General features: G+C 36.8%; 1 protein-coding gene across 1 annotated transcript in view; it reads left to right on the top strand.

Annotated features, from left to right (window-relative positions):
- The window catches only part of negr1 (neuronal growth regulator 1), a 153,798-nt gene continuing 131,761 nt past the window's right edge, over window positions 1-22,037 (top strand). The window contains exon 1 of the mRNA XM_079882816.1: window positions 1-617. Within this exon, the coding sequence (XP_079738942.1) occupies window positions 262-617 (356 nt within the window). The 5' untranslated portion in view covers window positions 1-261. The remainder of the gene's footprint in view (window positions 618-22,037) is intronic.

Raw genomic sequence — 22,037 nt, 5'->3', positions numbered from 1 at the left:
GCAATAGGCTAATCCTAAAACAAAGTGCGTGTTTGCAGGAGGACGTCTTGAGGTTGCAGGACGTTAAACCTCGGGTGGTCAAAACTCACTCTTTTTTTTTAAATAGTAGCCTATTGCCGTATCAAGAATAAGCACCCGCTTAACTGCTCCATCACGAGCTACAGGGAACAGGTTGCCTGGGAAACGGCCGCATGGCAACAGGATCAGAGCCGGGGGGTTGTCTGCTGCTAGCTCTGCTCCCGTTTCCCATTTCCTCACTAGATGGTGTGCGAGCCACTGGAGAGTCGACTTCCTCCCGCGGTCTGGTTCCGATCAAAACAAATCTGGAAAACTACACGGAACGCCATTTCTCGGGGTTTTCGCGGAGGATTAATATATTTTCATCCAGATATTTGTAGCCTATTTGTATTTTTGATAACGGCGCGGATCGTACTCCATTCGGCGGTGATGGACATAATGATTGCAGTGCAGGATGCGTGCGTCTCCGGTCAGTGGCTCACCGCTATAATTCTTAGTCTTTGCTGCTTTTTACCATCGTGTTTGCCCGCAGGACAAACTGTGGACTATGCGTCCAGCGAGAGTGTGGTCAGCAGACAGGGGGACACCGCGCTGCTCAGGTAGGAGACTCAAGTCACTGTAGAAGTGTTCAAACTAAACTTGCCTGGCACCTGCATCGGTCGCTCTGCTCTCAGTTTTGTAAACAACACTCGGCAGATTCCCTCAGTGCCGCTCCGTCACTTTTTTTTGGGGTCACAATCCCTGCTGGTTCCCATACTGACCAGAACAGGTTGGGACTATGATTAATTTTTTTTTTTTTTTTTTTTTTTTTTTTTTACCGAGAAAGGCATATACATATATTTTAGTTTGGGAGATGCACTGGCTCAATCATACATATTGAAGTGTAGGGTACAGATTGTCTCTATAAGGGGTTGCATAAGGAGCTGGGGAAGGGGGTAGAGTTTTGTAAACCCCGCCAAGCGGAACACTTTGCACAATTACAATGAAGTCATTCATGATTCCCACCGTCCGAATGAGCCTCGCGGATGTTTGCGTCCTGGAGAAAAATAAAGATAGAGAAGTTGCACACGGTTTTTAAATGATGAATTTGAGTCACACGTTGTGATTAAAACATGTTATAATGAAATTTAACCCGTCCACGTTGATTGAAATATTTTTTCATGGGTGTGTCTGACGGTAGCTAATTGATGCAAGTGTCTGACTCTTAAGTTTTTATTTTATTTTTTAAGTTTCATATTATGTCCATTCTCGTCGTTTGCTGCTTGATATTATGCTCTAATTTAAACAAAATGGCTATTCACAATATCAGAAATTGACTGATTCCCCCATTGATCATTGTGCATTTGCCTTCTTAAGAATTGTTCCAAACGTCGTTCACATATTGCTACAACTGCAAAACCATTTAAAATATTATATGACATTTTATATGCGTCAGAATATATTTCTGATGTAATTTTGACTCGCTTTGCATATTTATTTTGTCTCCCTTTTTATTTCCAAATATATTTTAGCACAGGACCACTAGTGGTGGGAAAAGTGATGGGAAGTCCGACTCATTTCTGCGAATCGGCTCTTTTGAATCAGTTTCAGTGAACCTGTTCAAAAAGTCCATTTAGCAATACTTTATGTTGTTCGTAATCACGTTGTTCTCGTCACACTGGCATGGCACGTTGCGCGCGCTAAAACGTTCCAAAAAGTACATGTTGCTCTTTAAAAAACAATTCATTGAAAAGACCCGACTCAAAAGAACAATTGGTTCATAAATAGTTCATAAACCCTTTATAAACACCTTTATCTGGCCCATTCGATATTTCAGTTCTTAGGCAGCCTAAAGGTTTTCGTATTATCTGTGTTGATTGTTTCAAGCTTTGGCAAAATAGTTATGGTCCAGCAGCCTTTGTTCACCTCTTGCCATAAAATTGTTTGCTTGGCTTAAGTAACAGTCAACTTCCTCAACTGGTTAGGCTGTGTTTACAAGGCTATTCATGCATCAGTTGTGCACCTTGCTGTTTTTTTTTGTTTTTTCTTTCATAAAGCATTGATTGTTATCTTAGATTTTTTGCTTTAACTACATCCTAGAATGTTTCTTGTATTGTTGTTACATTTTCAGAAGTGAAGGCACTTATGCCAAGTAATTTCAATGTGACAACATTATTGTATCTCAGAATTGGGTAAAAAAAAATGCAATGGGAGGCTATTGTGTACTGTGAATAGGGCTGTCATCATGACTGTCCCAGATGTCCGAGAATGTCAGTTGGTGGTCTGTGAATGCTTAGTGCCTGTACATCAGTGCTTCTTGGAGCCGTGGGTGGGAACCTGTTCCTTTTCTCCTCAGGCCACACCTCTTACTGTCAGTGCTGATTAATCCCAAGGATGTTACCAAGGATGTGACGTTTTCCCCTATGTTATCTCCTCTGTTTTATTATTGACTTGAAATGCAACTCTCTAAAATATTTAATGGATGTGGTAGAAATATTGCTGTTTTGCTGATGTACAGCTAGTTATTTCAGATGAATTGTATCAATCATGTGGGGGTAGTATAGGCCTACCGTATTGGTAGATCCCATAGATAGAAACATATATTTATAAGCAACTCGTTTGCTCAGAAATTTAATCATGTATTAAGGAGAGTGTTTTGGATTTAAAATGTTAATGACTTCTTAGAGTGGATCTAATCTGTCTTTATCCTTGACATTGTTGTTCTCCTGAGCTAAAGAGCATAAATTATGACTGTGATTTTCCTTAAATGGTTCTTGACTTTGTGCCAATGATCCTACATTTAATATTTGCAATTTGGCTGCAATAATATATTACAATAACATATTCTACAGATATGATATGATATAGCTTAACATCACAATAATCATGCTGTTCTTAAATTAAGTAAATAATAGCTCATGATAATAGATTATTAGCTTCAATATTTATTTTGTCAAGGAGTCAAACTGAATTCTGTGTAGTGGTTCACCGATAGTGTTTTTTTAATGACCAATGTCAATATCTTAGAGAGAAGGGTGGCAGATGGCTGATATATATGTTTATATTTATTTTATTTATTATTAATAATATAAATTTACTTTCTATTTAACAGTTCTATCTAACAACATATCAGAAAAAAACTGTTAAACAGAGACAGCAAACTAATGAAGATGGAGAATGGGAGCGCGGTGCACTCATGTGCTGGCGTTCTCGGCACCGTCAAAATAAAAGTCCCACTTCCGACACATCGGCCGAACAGAAAAATTTACAAAAATGCCAAATATCGGCCGAGGAGATATATTGGTCAACCACTAATTCTGTGTGGTATTGCATGATGTTTTATTTACACAGTTTGGGAGAAGCGTGTTCAGATAATTAATCTAATCGGCAATCAGGAGGTATACAGCAGTTTTTATACAGCAGCTGATCTATGACAGTTTTCCAGCATCCCTCCACCACCCCATCTCCTCACTTACTAGTCCTATCCCAAACCTGGGAGGGGGGAGTACTCTGGGTTCGGGCCAAATTCCGAGCTCAGAGCCCTCCCCTCGGAGAGCACGGCAAATGGGCATATCCTTTACTCTATCTAATTGTAAGTGTGAACTCGTGAAATTCTGCTCTTGTAATAGAGAGAGCCCTGGATATTAAAGGTGATACAGTTATTAGAAACCAGGCCAGAACTTAACATCAGGTATCTGACAATTACCAGCCACGAATACCAGAAGGCAAGATATAATATTGTAATATTCATTTTTTTTTTCCTGGTTTTTTTTTTTTTCTATGTTGTAGGCACTGAAGGAATGTAGTAAATATGAAAAAATTTAGTTTAGTTGTTACACTGCGACATGGTAAATGTGTGTGTATATATATGCAACAATTTAATGGAATATTCCTAAAGAAGCCCCCTTTCACAGTTGTGGGAGAAGTCATGAGTCTATGGATAAAATATGCAGAAAAAAATAATCATTGCTACCAGATAATGGTTATATTCAAAGCAATTATACCTGAAGCACTTCTGAAAAAAACAGTAGTGCCTTTTAAGTAGATTTAACCTCCCTTCTCCTCAACCTGTCACTGATTTTCATGGCTTTTGATGAAGCAGGCTCACTAGACACCAGATAAGCTTCTTTGTCCCTCAGGTGCTAGACACCCACTCTACTCTCAAACTGGAGAGCATACAGACCTGCGCAGTTCACCTTAACAGTAATCCTATCATCAGTCCTCACCACATTCACTGTTAATATTGAAGGCTCATTTCTCATTGGCTCCATACTATATGGCTAAGTATTGAGTTTCAGCTGTAGACATCCATCTATCTATCCATCCATCCATCCATCCATCCGTCCATCCGTCCATCTATCATATGTCTAACTGTCTGTCGACAAATGGTTTAAATGTTTGTAATGTTCTCTGTTCAGCATTAAAAGGAAATTGTCTCTCAATTCAATTGTGCACAGTGCATTGCCTTGGCTGCAGGTTTTTAAATGGAGTCATGTAAGCAAGCCTTAAATTAGTCCCTGTCATTTGCATAATGAATCAATGTGTGTGGATTGCACGTGGCTGTAAATGTTAAGTAGAGCCGAGTAATTGGAGGGACTGCATTGGTAATTATTAGTGAATGGAATACAAAGCAGTGAAGCAGATCAATAGCATTTAGGCTTTCTTTCCCCCTCTGAGAGCTTAATGTGACATATCACTATGTTTGCCAACAAAGAAATCAAAAATTGCTTGATGTAAGGCAATGTTGATTGCAGTTTCCCTTGTATACTGGAAAAAAAATGTAATATTCTGGATGATTGGGCCCTTTTATAGGGATTATTTATTTAACAGATTCCTATTTCAGCTACCAAATTGTTGTATTTTGATTTTTGTATTTGGTTTAGCAATCTCAGGCATAAGTACAAGTTTGAGAGTCAGTGCAATTTTCCAAGAATGAATTGTATTTATTTTGCAGGCACTTTTATCTGAAACTACTTCCAGTGTATTCAAGGTAAACTTTTAATCAGCATGTGTGTTTCCTGCAAACCGAACCCATTTAACTTAGTTTCTAGCACAATACTTTAACAATTTAGCCTGTAAAGCTCCTTAGAGTTCTTGTAGAGTTAAAATGTCTTAGATTAGAAGGTCATGTTTTAAAATATTTGAAATATCTGATTGTGTGTTGTTAGCTTTCTGCTAAGAAGATTGGCAAAGCTTCACACTGAGTCTGGTAGTGTTTTAAAATTTTGAATAGCCATTGACCACTTTAGTGTTACATAACAGACCTAGATTTGTCTGGCTGGATGGCTGTTGCCGTTTTACTTTGTTAGTGTCTGTGAAAAGCATAGGGCTGTATCATTTTGAAAACACTAGAAAACTGTTTTCAAATCTGAATTGACAATGCTATTCACATTATCAATTTATATATATAGCTTAATCTGTTTTACTTGAATCTTATCAGATAAAAACATAATTAGCATGTGATTGGAACTAATCAAACAAGCAAAAGTAGGCTAGATCATGTGATGCCCCATTTAGGGCCGCTATGTGATTTTTGTCTTCTGGGACTCATTAGGAACAAAAACATCTATTTCACCATTTCAAACAAAGTTCAACCTAACTATATTTTAAATGAACTGTCACCCACAAGCTTGATCAAAACATCAAAATTGGACATTTCTCAGAAATTACATGCCTGACACAGGTTTATTCAACAGCCTCTGAGTCTGCAGTGCAAGTGACAACGTTCTGGACGTTCATAAATTGAACCAATTCTGGGCAGTTATCAGTGGCTAATTTAGTGGACCACAGTCTCAGAGAAGGAATTTGCAAGGTTGTCCAATTAGCAGTGAAAAGTGTTGGGTTGTGAGTGCATGTCAGCAGGGAAGAGAGGGCCAGTGGAGGCGTGTCATCAATCATCTCAACAGCTTTGCCTCTGCATTCTTGGCAGACTGGAGGCCTTGCTCCGACTGGGAACGCCACACCATCATCACTGACTGTCAGCTGCTGAGATGCCCGTCAGTTCTTCCAAACGTTGCATTGCATATCTCGTATTGTTTTCGCGCTGCTTAATAGGTCGCGTAATGTTGCATTTTCCATTTGTCAGAACCAGAGAGGATTGGCATTATGACACAATATTAGCTGATGGGAAGTGAGCTTATTTATGAAATTAAAGCAGTTGCCTCTTGAGAGATGGCAGCGCCTGGTTTCCTTCAAGAACATGAGAATTTTAATTGCAGCTGTCAAAACCCAACCAACATGAACAATGCCATTTAATTTGTACTAGCTCACTACTTTAACTTTTTGGATCACCCAACTTTTCTTTGTTGCCAGTTTTCTAATGCTTTAAAGGTGTTTGGTACCTCTATAAACAGCTTGAGACTCTTTTAAAGGCCATTAATGAAATTGTGCTAAAAGCAATGTACTCAAACTGCAATTATTTAAGTGCTGTGCTGAGATTATGTTTTAGTCATAAAAACAAACTCACAATGCTTGCCATTTTTCACACATTGTGGATAGTGTAAAAGGCTTCTATTGTGTCAGTTGGATGACGCTTGTGTGCTACATGAATTTCTCGGATAATGGGATAGTTCACCCAAAAATGATAATTCTGTCATCGTTTACTCACTCTCATTCCAAACCTGCAGACTTACATTCTTCTGTGGAACACAAAAGAAGTTAATGTTTCAGTTGTTTTTGTCCGTACAATAGAATTGTACAGTATAATGAAATGAATAATGAATAATTGAATGTGTAATAGTATAATGTACTAAAAATGATAGAACATACATTTTTTAGGAATTGCGATTCTACAAGTATTGCGATTCGATATTGCTATTGTGATTTTTTTTTTGTTTGCTTTTTAACTGTAAACCATGGGGAAAAGTTGAATAGATTTATACATGATGGTGCAGGTTGTATATTCCTTCATGTCTCCATTCTACGTCCGCCATTTTTCACTTTCTCGTGTCCAAGTAAGAGATATGACTTCATGTAATACTCAGCGCCCTCTCAGGACTTTCTCTGGATTTTTTCTACTGGCCCGGCCCCACCACAAAAAATAATAAATAAATAGAATAGGCCTAGTTATTTGTTCCTTGTTTTTGAACCATAACGTTAATAAATAAGGTTGTGACACCAAAAACTACTAGCCTAACTAAATTAAATATATTTCAAATATTGTTAAAGACAAGTAAACTGTCAGTAATAAAATAATCAAATTACGAGCAATAGCACAAAGACAATAGAACAAACATACAAATAAAATAAACAGTGCTTTTCATGTTGTTTCAGGTCTATAACGGTAATTTTCAGGTAGAGAAAATTAATAATCAAATGTAAAATAACACTGCATAGACTTCACTTTATACATGAAATATAGATTACCAGTAATCCTTTTTAAGTTACAAAAGTTATTCAGTCAACAGCAGTGAGTGATTTTTTTCTATAACCGTTGCGCTCGAGTCTCACGTCTTTTGCTGCGTCTCGTGCATGACACGTCTTTCCAAAAATGCAGCATTCAAGTTAAAATAAGTTAAACTTTTAAAAAACGCTTTTCCCCCATTCCACTGCCCACGTCTTTTTTCTGTTTTTCAAAGCAAAACAACTTTCTGTGTGAACCAGTCCTAAGAAGCAGAAATGGCCAAATACGTATTTCCATGCAAATACAGCTGTACCTTAATTCCATGTAAGATAAGCATCTCATGTGAAAGAGGCCACACATATTAGACAGGATACCACACTGAGCAGAAAACGGAGAAAAAACACAAATAGCCTAGCATATCTAGCCCACAAATAGACGTACATTTGTCAGAGTAGAAGTAAACTAAATGTCTGGTCTGCATAGAACACATGAATATGAGTATATGATATTAAAAGATGCAATAGACAAAAAGCATAAATGGATCAATACAAGAATAATGTTTGAAAGGATTAATCATAGAAGTAACCATAAAATAATAATCATAATAATTATACGCATATTTTTTTCTCTTTCTTTTTATAAACCACATGTTTAATAATATATAATTTTTAATATGAATGACTATGAATGAATATTTTTTACTTTTAAGTTGCATTTGTTTGGTTCTTTGTTAAATCTCAAACAATTATTTTATTTTTATTATTAAGAGGTTTGCACAAGTGTTAACTGTAAACTGCAAACATTAAACTTAAATGTCTTTAACTGGAAGTGTTCTGTTAACTCTGCTTAACTATAATTAACAAAACTAAATATTCTTATATAATAACTAAATATAAATGTGTTCACAAAATAAACACTAAACTAAAACTAATCAAACCATTAATGAAACTAACTAAAATTAAACTGAAATAACTTTGAAAATGATATTAAAATAAAAACTATTTTAAAAATGCTAAACTATAAGAACCTTGCTTGTGACCTACCAGCGTCAGTTGCATCGCTACAATGCCATTCATAAATCATCTCATGTGGCCTCATGGGATAGTAAAGTGAAATGCACACTTCAGAATCTCGCCAGAAGTAGTAAGTCATTCGGGTAGGCCTACTTTTTGTCTACTGAAAACCCAGACAACTTCCGGCAAATTTAGATTTGCTCTGCAAGTAGTCTGGCAAAGAGCTCATTCTATGGAAGTAAAATAATGTCAAATGTTTTTGAAACAAAAAGCCTGTTGAATTGCACTACTTGAAAAAAAAAAAAAAAGGCATTGCATTAACCATGCTTGCATTTTAATGCATTGTATTTTTAGGGCTTGCATTTTTATGGCCTGAAATTCAACATGGTTGAATATTTAAGCTGTGAATATTTCAATTAAAAACATTTCAAACACATTTTCATTATTAAAAATTCAATAATCCATATTCACCTTTCATATTTCACTTCCAAAATATTCAAACTGTTTAAAAATACAACCTATAATATTCAACAGGCAATTTTCGGTCCATTTTATTTCGCTTTGCAAATTCGCTTCCACAAATTCACTGGTTCAAATTCGACAGTAAATTCAACGGAACTGCAGGAAAAGCAGTAGATTACCGAGATACTCTCCATCTGCTGTTAGTCAACCTCACCAGCAGGTGGTGCAAAAGCGCGTGTTGTGACGAAGACCAGCAACAGTTAGAACAAGTCATTCATTCATAAAACTCATTTACAGCAATGTAGGCGGTTTTATGTTAAATTCAGTGTCTTCACGGTTACATTCCTGTGTAGCCTACAAGCATCTTTCTCTACCGTGAACAAGATTATAATATTACTCCCCGATGCGGATATACAGATCCAATGTTACATTTTTGAGGTTGACGTATATTTCTCTTTTGTTTGTTTAGTGGCCTTAACTTTATATTGTGGCGATGTGCTGCATGCAAGCTATTAGGGTTTCCCCATAGACTGTAAAAAATATGGACAAAGCGTCTGTGACGTCACCCATAGACTTTCTGAAGAACGGGTTTGAAGCCGTTTATGGGGGGTATGGGCGGCGCCATCTTGGAAAATCTTGGGAAACCCTAACCCCGCCCACCTTCTGACGCAGCGCGCGTCACTCAGCTCGCTCTGCTACTCCGGTTATATCTGTGTATATTTTAGGCAACGAAATATGTTATAAAACACCATACTAACTCTTTTTAAACATTATAGCCACACAAATGTAGTTCAGGCAACGCGTATTGATTATATTCACTGCACATAACGTTTGCCTATTTATAACAAAACGAAATATAAAACACAAACCTGCCTCTTTTCATTTTAAATATAATATAAAAATATTAAACATTTTAACATGGTCCAGGCAATATGTGCATTTGTACTAAACAACAGATGTTGCAGTAAACAACATTACAGATCATATTCGTTGTATTAAAATTTAAAATGACAAAACTCAACCCAGTCTCTTTTTGTTAAATTTCAGTTTTATCAATATTAGCCATTATAAAAGTATAAGTAAAAGGTAAAGTTACAAGAAGCTATACAAATAAAGCAAACAATTCAGTCAAACATAAAAAGTCATGCGCTCGATCTAGTCTAACCATACAACGGTACAAGTTAAATATAGCTTATAAAGTTATGAAACTTCCCCTCAGCCAAAACGATTGCCCAGGGAACAAATTATAGATTCACGAGACCAAAAATCGCCCGTTAGATATACACAAGACGAATTATATCTCATGTTTAACCACTACAGAGACGCCAGAGTCCGCGGCAAACCTCAAAACGTCTAGCCGATGAAAGGCTGCTCCAGGCGGGGTACATGCGCCGAGCGCCCGGTCATCATCGCTGGACCTCACAACTGGATACAATTTTCATAAATCTTTATAAATAAACCACAGATTTGAGCTTTAAACAACTACATTCTCGCCTGAAAAACTCTTAAAACTACATTTCATGATACAGAAACAGTAGTATTATATGTCAACTGTATTAAAAAATGGCGCTTCTTATGTTGTCATTCTCCGTGGCGCTGCCTTTCAGCTGTCAATCAAGCTGTCACTCAAAGTTAACCACGCCCTTATTGTCATACATTTTATATCTAAATACTATCTAAACTAACGAGTTAGAAAAAAATTCACTACCCTCGCCGTTGTCAGGCACTCGGAACCTATCGAAAAATCCAATAAAAGTCCATGGGACCAACCTGTAAAAACATGAATTTATGCTGTGAAAACGGACATTTTAATCAGGGGGCTATGGACATTTGCTCCCTTTTGGGACCTTCCCCTAGCGGATTTTCGATGTATTGCAGTTTTTCGCACTTCCGGGTAGGCTTCATTTTTCAGATCAGAATGTTGCCCCTTGGGTTTCCCTCAATACTTCAGGATTCCCCTGCTGGACATATAAACCGCTTAACGTAGCTTAATAGACTAATTACAGTGATATAAAAGACCAAACTCGCAGGCAAGATATTCAGAATAACGCGCAAAGTTTAATGATGAGCGTTTCCCAGTGATACATTGGCATAAAGTTGGCTTGACGTTGGACATTCGCACATTTAGGGACCGTCTCTAAAGTGTATACGACTTTGGTATACACGTTTCTAACTTCAATAGCATTTTCTAGAACGACTTACAGTCATAAAACCAACTGTAAAGTGTTCATGTAGTGTCAGGCATAATGCGCACCCTTTGGATTTGTTATATTTATTCAAATAAATTAAAGTTTGCTATTGAAGTTAGAAACGTGTATGCCAATGTTGTATGCAACTTTTGAGACGGTCCCTAAATGTGCAAATGTCCAATGTCAAGCCAATTTTACATTTATTAGGCTACATTTAGTCATTTATTTAGCAGACGCTTTTATCCAAAGCGATTTACAGTTAAACTGACAATAGGAGGACAACAATATACAAGTGCTATGACTCTTCCCAGTTTAAGCTAATGCAATACACGTAGGCATAGCCTACTATACTATACTATATATAGAGCTGGTAAGTCCCGCCCCCTCCGCTAATCCCTCTGGACCTCTAGGTTGAAAAATCGTCAACGCAAGTGAATGGGAGAAAATAATTATTTTCTGGTCCCGTTTGAATTTTGCCATGAATGTGAACATATGTTGTCTGTGAATTTTTTATATAACTTTTCGTGTAAAGAATGCTACAATTTAGCGTGTAGAAGTTTGATACGGGTAGACTTTGTGTGTGAGCACTTTGTGGACTACAACTCCTCGCTGCTTTCGGCGCATTTGAAACGTCAACACCACTAGCACACGGACACTAGCTCACGGATCCCGCTAAACATGGCTGTGTCTTTGGTGCACTTCACCTCCTTCTTTCAGGGAGAGGACAAAATCATTGAGGTTGGCGAAAACCACGGGTAAGTCAACTTTATGGGGTGACGTCACATAGGCGACATGTAGTCTTTCTCGTTATGTCTTTTCCACAACTGCTAGCCGAAGAATCATACCATATACTGTCAAACTTGTAACATGAAAAGTTATATAAAAAATTCACAGACAACATATGTTCACATTCATGGCACAATTCAAACGGGACCAGAAAATAATTATTTTCTCCCATTCACTTGCATTGACGATTTTTCAACCTAGAGGTCCACTTGGGGTTTTACGGATGGGCGGGACTTACCAGCTCTATAGAGAGAGAGAGAAAGAGAGAGAGAAAAGAGAAAGTGTTAGTATTGATCAAGTGTTGATTTTATGCCAGTATATCACGAAACGCTCTGCATGAAACTTTGCGCGTTACGTTCATATTCTTAGTCCATCTAGCCTATATAGTAGCCTACAGCCTACATCCCCAATAAGGTGCGAGTTTGGTCTTTCATATCACTGTATTAGTCCATAAGCTACGTTAAGTGTTTTGTCCCGACGGAAGGGGAATCCTTATGAGGTATTGACGGAAACCGATTATAATCCTGTTAATGTAGGTAGAGAAAGCTGATGACATGTAGGCTACACAGGGAAAGTAACAATGAAGTTATTGAATGAAACATAAACACAGCTTTTGTGTCTTTATCATCTTTTCAGCATATATACTGACACAGATAATCATTTTCATTTTATGAATGAATGGCTTGCTCTAACTGTTGCTCTGTCTTCGTCAACAACAAGCGCTTTTGCACCACCTGCTGGTGAGATTGACTAACAGCAGATGGAGAGTATCTCGGTAATCTACTGCTTTTCCTGCAGTTCCTTTGAATTTACTGTCGAATTTGAACCACTGAATTTGTGGAAGCGAATTTGCAAAGCGAAATAAAATGGACCGAAAATTGCCTGTTGAATATTATAGGTTGTATTTTTAAACAGTTTGAATATTTTGGAAGTGAAATATGAAAGGTGAATATGGATTATTGAATTTTTAATAATGAAAATGTGTTTGAAATGTTTTTAATTGAAATATTCACAGCTTAAATATTCAACCATGTTGAATTTCAGGCCATAAAAATGCAAGCCCTAAAAATACAATGCATTAAAATGCAAGCATGGTTAATGCAATGCCTATTTTTTTTCAAGTAGTGCAATTCAACAGGCTTTTTGTTTCAAAAACATTTGACATTATTTTACTTCCATATCATTCAAGCCCATTTCTAATCCGTCGAAATCGCGGTACCAATCAGAAAGCTTGCCTACTTTTTTGCTACACATTCAAAAGTAAATACCTTTTCTTCACAAAAAGAGTAGCCTACATACTTTTATGGCGTAGTGTAACTTAGGCGAATTGGGACGCAGCATATGGCTTTACACGATGACGATCGCTCTGATTGGTTTTAGGTTTATCCAATTGCGCCCAGAGGCATTTGAGCGACGTCCGTTGGTGACGCCCCTTTGGAAATGAGTTATTAATGAAGCTTTGCCAGACCATAACTCAGTTACTACTGAGAATGGTCTGGTTTTAACCAGGCTAGGAAAATTGATGTGTTGAAATAATTAAGGCACCACCCCAGACCTAGTTCATCTTGCATTTTGTATAGTTGATTGGTGATGAACATGATGCAGGGCAACAACTCACTGGCTGATATAGCCTATAGAATGCAGTTAGAATCCCCCTAAATGGTATCAGGGTAATCATGGTCCTGTATGAGTTTTTGTCTCATATATAGGCCTGTGATTTGATATAGGCCTATCACATGAGTAATAACAATATCACACAAGTGCTGTTTTTATCCTGAATAGCATGAGTGCAAATGTGATATTGATTGAACAGTTCAATAAATAAGAAGTTAATATTTTGATATATTTTACACACAATATTGTCTGTTTTTGTATCGAAGTTATAATAGTAATAAAAAAGATCTAACAATATGGATTATAAATGCAATATCTTTGTTACTTAACACAACAGAGCATCCTTAACACAACAGAGCTGGTAACATGTTCTGTTAAATTAAAAAGAGAAAAATACATCATTGGTAGGAAACCATTTACAAGACAGTGAGGTGGCTTTGACAGTTACAGATTTGAAAAACAAAAAGGCGGGAATAAAGAACTCTAAACTCTAACACAAAGAATCATTTGATCATAAAACAGTTTTTTCAGGACGATATGGTTCTAAATAGAACTGCTACTACGTGTGAAGTTTAGCACAACACGAGGGTAAGTTAATAATGACCAAATTTTTATATTCAAGTGGACTGTTCCTTGTTATGTAAATGCCTACCAAGGTGTTTGAACTAGTGTTCGATAGCAGAGGCTATCTAGTGCATGTCCATAGGGTGTGTTGCCATGGTTACTTTGGCCGGGTGTCATTTTCTGTATCGGGAACACAAGTGCTAAGAAGAAACCAGTGACAGTGTCTCTAATGTACATCATGTTGCTCGCTGTTTCTTAAAGACATCTTAGCATGGACGCATTTTTAACGGATCTTCCTTTGATTCAGCCTCCCTTCTCTGCAGCATTTCAATTTTCCCCTATTGCAGCATCACAGCACCTATCATAGTCCCTTTAAAGAAAATGGTCCCCCCTGTTGACTCTCATCTAGTATTGAAATGCTCCGCAATTGTTTTCCTATTTGACTGTCAGCATGGTGGAATATTTTCCCCCCTTCTTTGCCACTATGCTATTACAGCGTAGCCGGGTTGTTGTTGAAATGCTTTTGTATGTGAACGCATTAATGTTTTAATCACACTGATTACATTTTAGTGTTTCTAATCCCTTTGCTCTGTAGCTGTATCTGATTAAAGCATTCTCACATGCACTAGTTACTTGATGAATGTAAGTGTGCTTTCAAATTTCTGTTATGAATCAGAGACCTTTGTGGGACGGACGTTAAGCTGGGCATAATCTCTGCCAAATGGTCTCTGAAAAAGCTTACTCAAGGAGGTTCAGCCCCTGCCAAAAATGCAGCGTTTGTGAGGGTGGAACACTCATTAAATGTCCTTATTCATCTACCTTCCATCCCAGTCAAATTAAGGGGGCTTAACATGTTGTAGGTCTTCCTCTTGCTATAAACGGCAACCTAGTACATATCTGCTGGTAGTTTGTTATGTCATGATCCATCAGCGAGGCTGATTTTTCTGACAGTTAGCACCTTCAATACTGGCACAGAAACAACAAAGAACGGGTTTCCTTCACTCGCTGCGTCTTCTTTTGAAGCACTGAGATGATATCTGCCAGTGCAAAGAAAACATCAGGGGTGAATGATTGAGATTTTCTATAGCCTAGTTCTTCCACTACATTAGGTGGCAAAGGGTGTGCTGGCTTGCGAGAAATATGTCACTTAAGGAAGGCGGTGTGCAGAATTAGGTCATGCAAAATATGGCAGGGTCCCAGTGGGCCCTAACAGACATAATTTATCCAGTATTTGTTGTATAGGAAATAAAATTAGGCCCAAAGTTGAGAGACACTTGCCCATCTCTGTTGATTTATGCACATACTGTTAGCAGGGATGGAAATGAACTTTTTTCAAAAGTTAGATTTCAAAATCTACCAGCCACTCAATGTTTTTACCAGCCACTTTCTTGTTTTTAACCGACAATGTGTAACTGCATGTGAAAATTAATACTACAAGATCTTCTACAATACTTAAAGGGATACTCCACTTTAAAATGAAAATTCTGTCATATACTCACCCTCATGTTGTTTCAAACCTGTATGAATTTCTTTCTTCTGCTGAACAGAAAGGAAGATATTTAGAAGAATGTCAGTAACCAGACAATTTCTGGTCTCATTGACTTCCATAGTAGGAAAAATATATATACTATGGAAGTCAATGAGACCAGTTAACTGTCTGGTTAGTGACATTCTTCTAAATATCTTCCTTTCTGTTCAGCAGAAGAAAGAAATTCATACAGGTTTGAAACAACATGAGGGTGAGTATATGACAGAATTTTCATTTTAAAGTGGAGTATCCCTTTAAGTATTGTAGAAGATCTTGTAGTATTAATTTTCACATACAGGTTTGAAACAACATGAGGGTGAGTATATGATGACAGAATTTTCATTTTAAAGTGGAGTATCCCTTTAAGCAGTTTATTTAATCTCTCAAGTCTCAATGAAATACTGACATTTTCTCTTTCTCTCTTATATATATTTCTCTTTTTTACCTGGATGTGGCATTTGGATGATTCGTGGTCTTTTATGGCTTCCATTTTTAGGTTTTTAGTCCCAACAATGAAACTATTAGGCCCTGTTTACAGGAGAACGCTCGCGGGTGAAAATGTAAAAAAAATTTTTTGAAGGTGTGCCTCCTCTAAAAGTGTCCGCCGTCCGTGTGAAACAGTAGCCTATGCTATTTTTATTTACCCGCCACAGTGGCCGGTAGGTGAAGCGAGTTTACCCGCCACAACACAAAATCACCCGCATTTGGCTGGTGGCGGGTGCTAATTTCCATCCCTGACTGTTAGTCTCAACAGGGGTCGAGTCGTAGTACAGTGCTGAACGCTCCTTGTTCACATATGCTGTTTGTCATGTTCGATTCAATTCAGTGATATTTGTATGGCGCTTGTCATAATTCGAATCATTTCAAAGCAGCTTTACAAAGAATTCAATTCAAATCATCCTGAGCAGGACCACTTGTGTATAATCATTGGAATGATAGCTTGTATAATAGCTTTTTAGGGTGTAATTAAAAGGCCTAGCTCTATTTAACTCCATATAAAGAACAGACTGTTGCATCTCTTCCACTTTGACAATGTGGCGCTCCGACACTTTTAACCTGGTATCTGAGAGATTGGCACAAACCCTGAGATTATGGAAAAGCTGCACCTTCTAAAGGGAGAAAATGCTGCCTAGTTGAACACACTTGAAACCTGATGATAGACTGGAGCTACAACAAAATGACATAAAAGGCTAAATACAGAATTTGCGCACCTCAGTTGCTAGAATTTATATTGTGTACCTTATACAGAGAAGCCTAAATCTCCTAGATTAGTGTGCAGGTAGTGCAAGTCATATTTTTTTATTCATTTTTACTGAGCACTTGTATTATATTGTATTACATTTTTTATCCTTTTGGATATAAATTTACTCTGAAATGGGTTAACAACCCTCTACATTGTAAGTAACCACTTTAGAGGCTAAACATAAGTTAAGCACAGATATATTTTGACTATGTTGCATCCCATACGACTTCTTCACTTTAAAACATGGGTTAGGTATTAGGGTTAGGGTTAGGTTGGGTTAGAAAAAGGCATGGGTTAGGTTAGGGTTAGGGTTTGTCAATTGTCAAAAGTTTTAATTTAAAATGTTTGTGATTTTAACTTTTTAACCTTAACCGCATCACCTACAGCCCACGATTATTGTTGTTCAACATTCACTGCACGTTAACCCCTCTTCAGGCAACCCCCATTTTGACAAGGGGGGCATAAATGACATACCCAAAATAAAGAGATAACCAACATATAGGCTAGGCCAAGGCTAGACACAGAACCAACATATATTTAGAATGCCAACACTTGAGAGTTTACAGTTCAATACTCAGAATTCCTCAGACTGTAATTAATATGGAGATATATAAGCTCAAAGATAAAACAAAAATACAAATATTAAGAAGAATATTATTTTTAAATGGATAAAAATATTAGTATGTGGCTGTGTTGTAGCAACTTAGAATGAAGCTGAAGCCACAAGTCTGCTCATGCTTCTTTTTTAATCTGAGGATGTTATCTCTAAAATTATGAATACTATTAAACATTTTCTAAGTCCATGTCATGTGTGTTTTTAGAGAAGGCTAATAAAAGGCTAATGAAAAAATGTATTGCCCCCTTTAAGCTCACTTGCAGTCTATTGTCCATGTCTGGTGTGGCAAACTGCCCCATTCATGTTTCTATTGTTTTCTTTCGACAAACGTTTCACACCTCTGCCGGGTATGAGACCTAATCTTTATTAGCCTATTATTTTGTTTTTATTCACAGGCTATTAGCCTTTATTCTGGTATTATGGCTTTCCCATCCACATCGGTTTGATTTCAATATACATTTATCCACCTATTATAGTCTCTCTAGAAAACAAAACAAACAATTTTCTTAAGAACTTACAAGAATTCTTTTGACAAAATACATTATGTATAACTGCACCTGTGCAGCTGGTGCATGAGAGCTACAATCAGCAACAAGCTACATAAGACAATTTATACAATTAATAATATGCTTTTACTCAAAACTCACTTTAAACCACCAAGGAGTGTTTGTAATAACTTCTGACTGTGATCTAATGTGGATTTTAGTCATATCATTTTGTTGAAATATGGGTTACACTTTATTTTAAGGTGTCATTGTTACAGTGTCATTATATATTTAAGTACTGAGTAATATTAATTAACTACATGTACTTACTATAGAGTTAGGGTAGGATTAGGGTTAATTGCATGTATTTATGCATAATTTGCTGTTATTACTATGGTAAGTACATGAAACGTGTAACAAGGACACTTGTTAAATATTTGCAACTTGTAAAATAAAGAGTTACAGAAATATGTTATGTATAGCGTTTTATAAGCAGCTAACCGCTACACCTGCTTAGCATTTATAATCTAAACATCCGTTATTGATATGAAAATACCCCAAATCGCATGAAAATCACACAGAAATCATATACTATCGTAATCGTGTGTTTATTAGCTTCTTGTTTCATGTGTAGACATGTCTCTGGGGTTTTTTTTTCGTGCTGAACTACTACTCGTACAGGTCACTTTATCTGACAAATTTAAATTGTGTGGTAACGTAGGTCTGTTTTACTTGGTCAAAACAATCATACTAAAATACATTTTGAGTGTGTTGAAAGTTATGACATTATTCTGTGCATTAGCTCGGTGGCTGATATGAGATGCTTGTAAGCCAGATAGATATTAGAATAAAAAAATTGGATGACTTGTCTTGTGTTGCTAAATGGCATGCAATTCATTTTATGGTGGAGAAAATGCTGTATTACTGTTTCTACAAATAAAGATCTTTCTGATTATGCCATGTCACTTGGCAAAATAGTGTTGTTTGATTTAATTTTTGGATACAAACGTTACTCGCTGTACATCAAGAAAAAGAGTATAAGTCTAACTAATAAGATGACAATGATTAGTCTTCTGTCAATAAAGATGTCCAAAGAGTTGCTTACCTGTCTGATAAAACACGTGATATATTGAAGCATTTTTGGTGTTTCCATGGTTTTTTACGGAATTAGAACCGGAAAATTAGGGTAACGTGGATATGATGTCATTGATCTTGAACCCAGCGCAATTGACTTTGTACACTGATGCATGTATCATTCCTATTTTGCACCAGGCGCACGACGGACTTTTCCCTCCACAGATGCACGTCGGTTAATTAGGGAATGAACTTGTGCTCCCGGGCGGTTCAGCAAAAAGAGGAGGCGTGTTCCGGCGCAAACGTTCCCTGGTGCTATTTTGCAGTTTCAGAAAACAATTCCGCCACAGACCAGGAAAAACCTAGTGTAAAGTCAGTGGTGCGTTTTCAGTGGCGCGTTCAGATGCTATTTTAAGGGGGCATGCTTGGTCATAATGTAGCGTGTGCAAAACACGCATACACTTTGCTTCTCTCATCTACACACAGACGCAGCAGTTGCCATTTTTGCAAACCATGCATAATTACAAGGAAAAATATTCCACATGAGGGAAATCATTGTGGTGTCCAATATGAACATGTGAAAAAATAGTTATAAATCTAGCTTACACATTTACCAAAATTATTATACACCTGTTTAACCAAAGCTTATTTGGGTGGGTTTCTCCCATCCCCATACAATGTCACTTCTCTGTCTTTTACGGCCCATTTGCTGTGAACCGCTAAATCTGCCGTTATAATAGCAGTCCGCCATGAACCAAGCGCGCCTGCTTTTAAAGGGAATGTGAGATGTCGCTCTGATTGGTTTATTTCACGTTACGCCCAAACCACACCTATGAATAATGAAGCTACTTCAGACCAACCCATTTTAGATTTGCGTCGGGCACAAGAGTCATTTATCCCGCCGGTATAATAGCAACAGCGCCCGAGATCCGGCCACAAAGTTACTTGCGTTGCGCGTTTCAGATCATTAAAATAGGGCCCAAGATGTTAAACTTAATTCACACAAGCTGATTTCTCTGGATTTAATCATTGTTGGAAACATTTGGGATAATGTAGGTACACAAGTCAACAAAATATATAACATTGTTCTAGTGGTTTTAATTGAATCCAAAAATTTTACATATTGGGCCTTTAAGATTAGATTTGAATCTGTTTATTAAACAGCTTCATACATAGCAGTGGTACTAGTCATTATAAATTAATTTAATTGTTGAAATCTGGAAGCCGTAGAAAGAATACTTTTTTAAATTTTATTTATTAAAATATATATTTTACATGAATTAAAAAACGTTATGTCATCATTGGGCACACAGCAGTCATAAACCATTACAATTCAAGTCTAATTTATTTGTTGAAACCTGGAAGCCATAGAGAGAACACTTTTTTTTTTCATTAAACAACATACAATATAAAACAAAATGTATAATTAAATTATAAATTTTCTTTTTATTCATTTAAAATGCATTATATCAACATCGTAGGTAGGCTATGGCAGTTATAGTCATTACAATTCAAGTCTTATTTTAATTGGCAAACATGAAAGCCAAAGAAAAAAAAATAAAAAATTTTTTTCTTTAGACGTTATACAATATCACATTATATTACAAACATCTATTATTAAACAGTACAATCCCTGAAATGAGTCCTAGCTTTCAAAACATTCTCTACTCTACCTTCTCTTATAAAATAACATTTTATCATAGTACAATTTACATAGTTCCCAACAAAAGTATTGTTTAGTGTAAAACATGTTGGGTCCTAAAATGCCTTTTTACGAAGTATTGAGTTTGTTTTTGGGGTGTACTAGAACAGGTTTTAATGCTTGATTGTTCAAAAACCATATTTTTTCACATATTTGACATTATTGGAAGCTGTCGTCCGTAAAATGTGCAGCACAGATAGATGTTGGGGTTATAATGTTAAGGAACAGTGTTTACCCACTGTTTTCTAAGTTTGTCCACTTTAGGAAGGCAAAACAAAGGGGTTTTGGTCTCTCGCTCAGCTCAACCATCGCCCCCTTTTTTGGCATATCCTGTAGGATTATTGAAATGAGTCACATTGTGACTTCACGACAATCCGAAGACTTCACAAGATCCAGAAGAAGTGCATTGTGGTCCCAACGAGCCATTTGTTGTAGGCCTAGTTCTTGAAAAGTGTTTTCTGTTAAAGAGAATATCTCCCTTTGGAATGGACTTTGAGCTTTGTAACCTTGCAGATCTTTTTTATGCCCAAACAGCAACATTAGGTTATGCCCAAACAGCAACATCAGCTAACTAAAGCTGAAAAAGTGGAATATCCATAATAGGACCCTTTTAAATAAGCCATTTCCTCAAAAAACGGCCACTGGTTTCCTTCCCTGCAGCGTTAAAAGGCGTTATGCTTCGTCTTTTTTTTGCTAACCTCGCAGACTTGCCTTAAAGTGGCTTTGGTTGCATCTTTACTGTGCACTATTGCCGTTGATATCAATGCAGTGTGCGGGATTAGTGTGGTAACCCCATTCCCTACCGCTTATTAAACATCTAGTTAAACATCTCTCTCACTCTAGTGTGTTGGGCGATCTTCTCCATGTCTTCTGATGTCTATGGAAGCAATAATCAAAATAAAATTTCAAACATAATTTGACAGTTTTATTCAAGCCATGCAACATTGTGTAGGTAACTATAAAGTTTTCAGATTTATAAAATCCTGTGCACGCCAGAACCTGCGCAACCAGTCAGCTGAAGATTGTGCGTACATGCATCTCAACCCTGTCTCCTCCCCGAAATAACCATATATGGAGCTTACAATGCCTAGTTTTACTATGCATAATCCTCATTTTACTAGCCAATGGTGATTCTGTTGCCAATGTGTGCTTAAAAGGATTTTTTTTTTTTTTTCAGTTGTAATTTTGACCAAACAGCTTTTTTGCCAAATAGATTCAGAATGTTTTAAAAATCTAGATATTGTCAATGCATGTTTGTAGTGAACACAGGGAAAAGTTACAATTATTTCATATGCTCCAATAATTATTGGTAGTTACTAGAAATTGCTGTCTATTGCTAAAACATTTTAAAACATGAAAAATGTCACATTCAGTCACTTTACTACTACATTGACACTATATATATATATATATAAAAAATCC

This window comes from Squalius cephalus, assembly GCF_949319135.1.
Source record: "Squalius cephalus genome assembly, chromosome: 10".
NCBI lineage: Eukaryota > Metazoa > Chordata > Actinopteri > Cypriniformes > Leuciscidae > Squalius > Squalius cephalus.
Note: the sequence above shows the minus strand (reverse complement) of the source record. Positions and strands in the feature narration are given on the sequence as shown.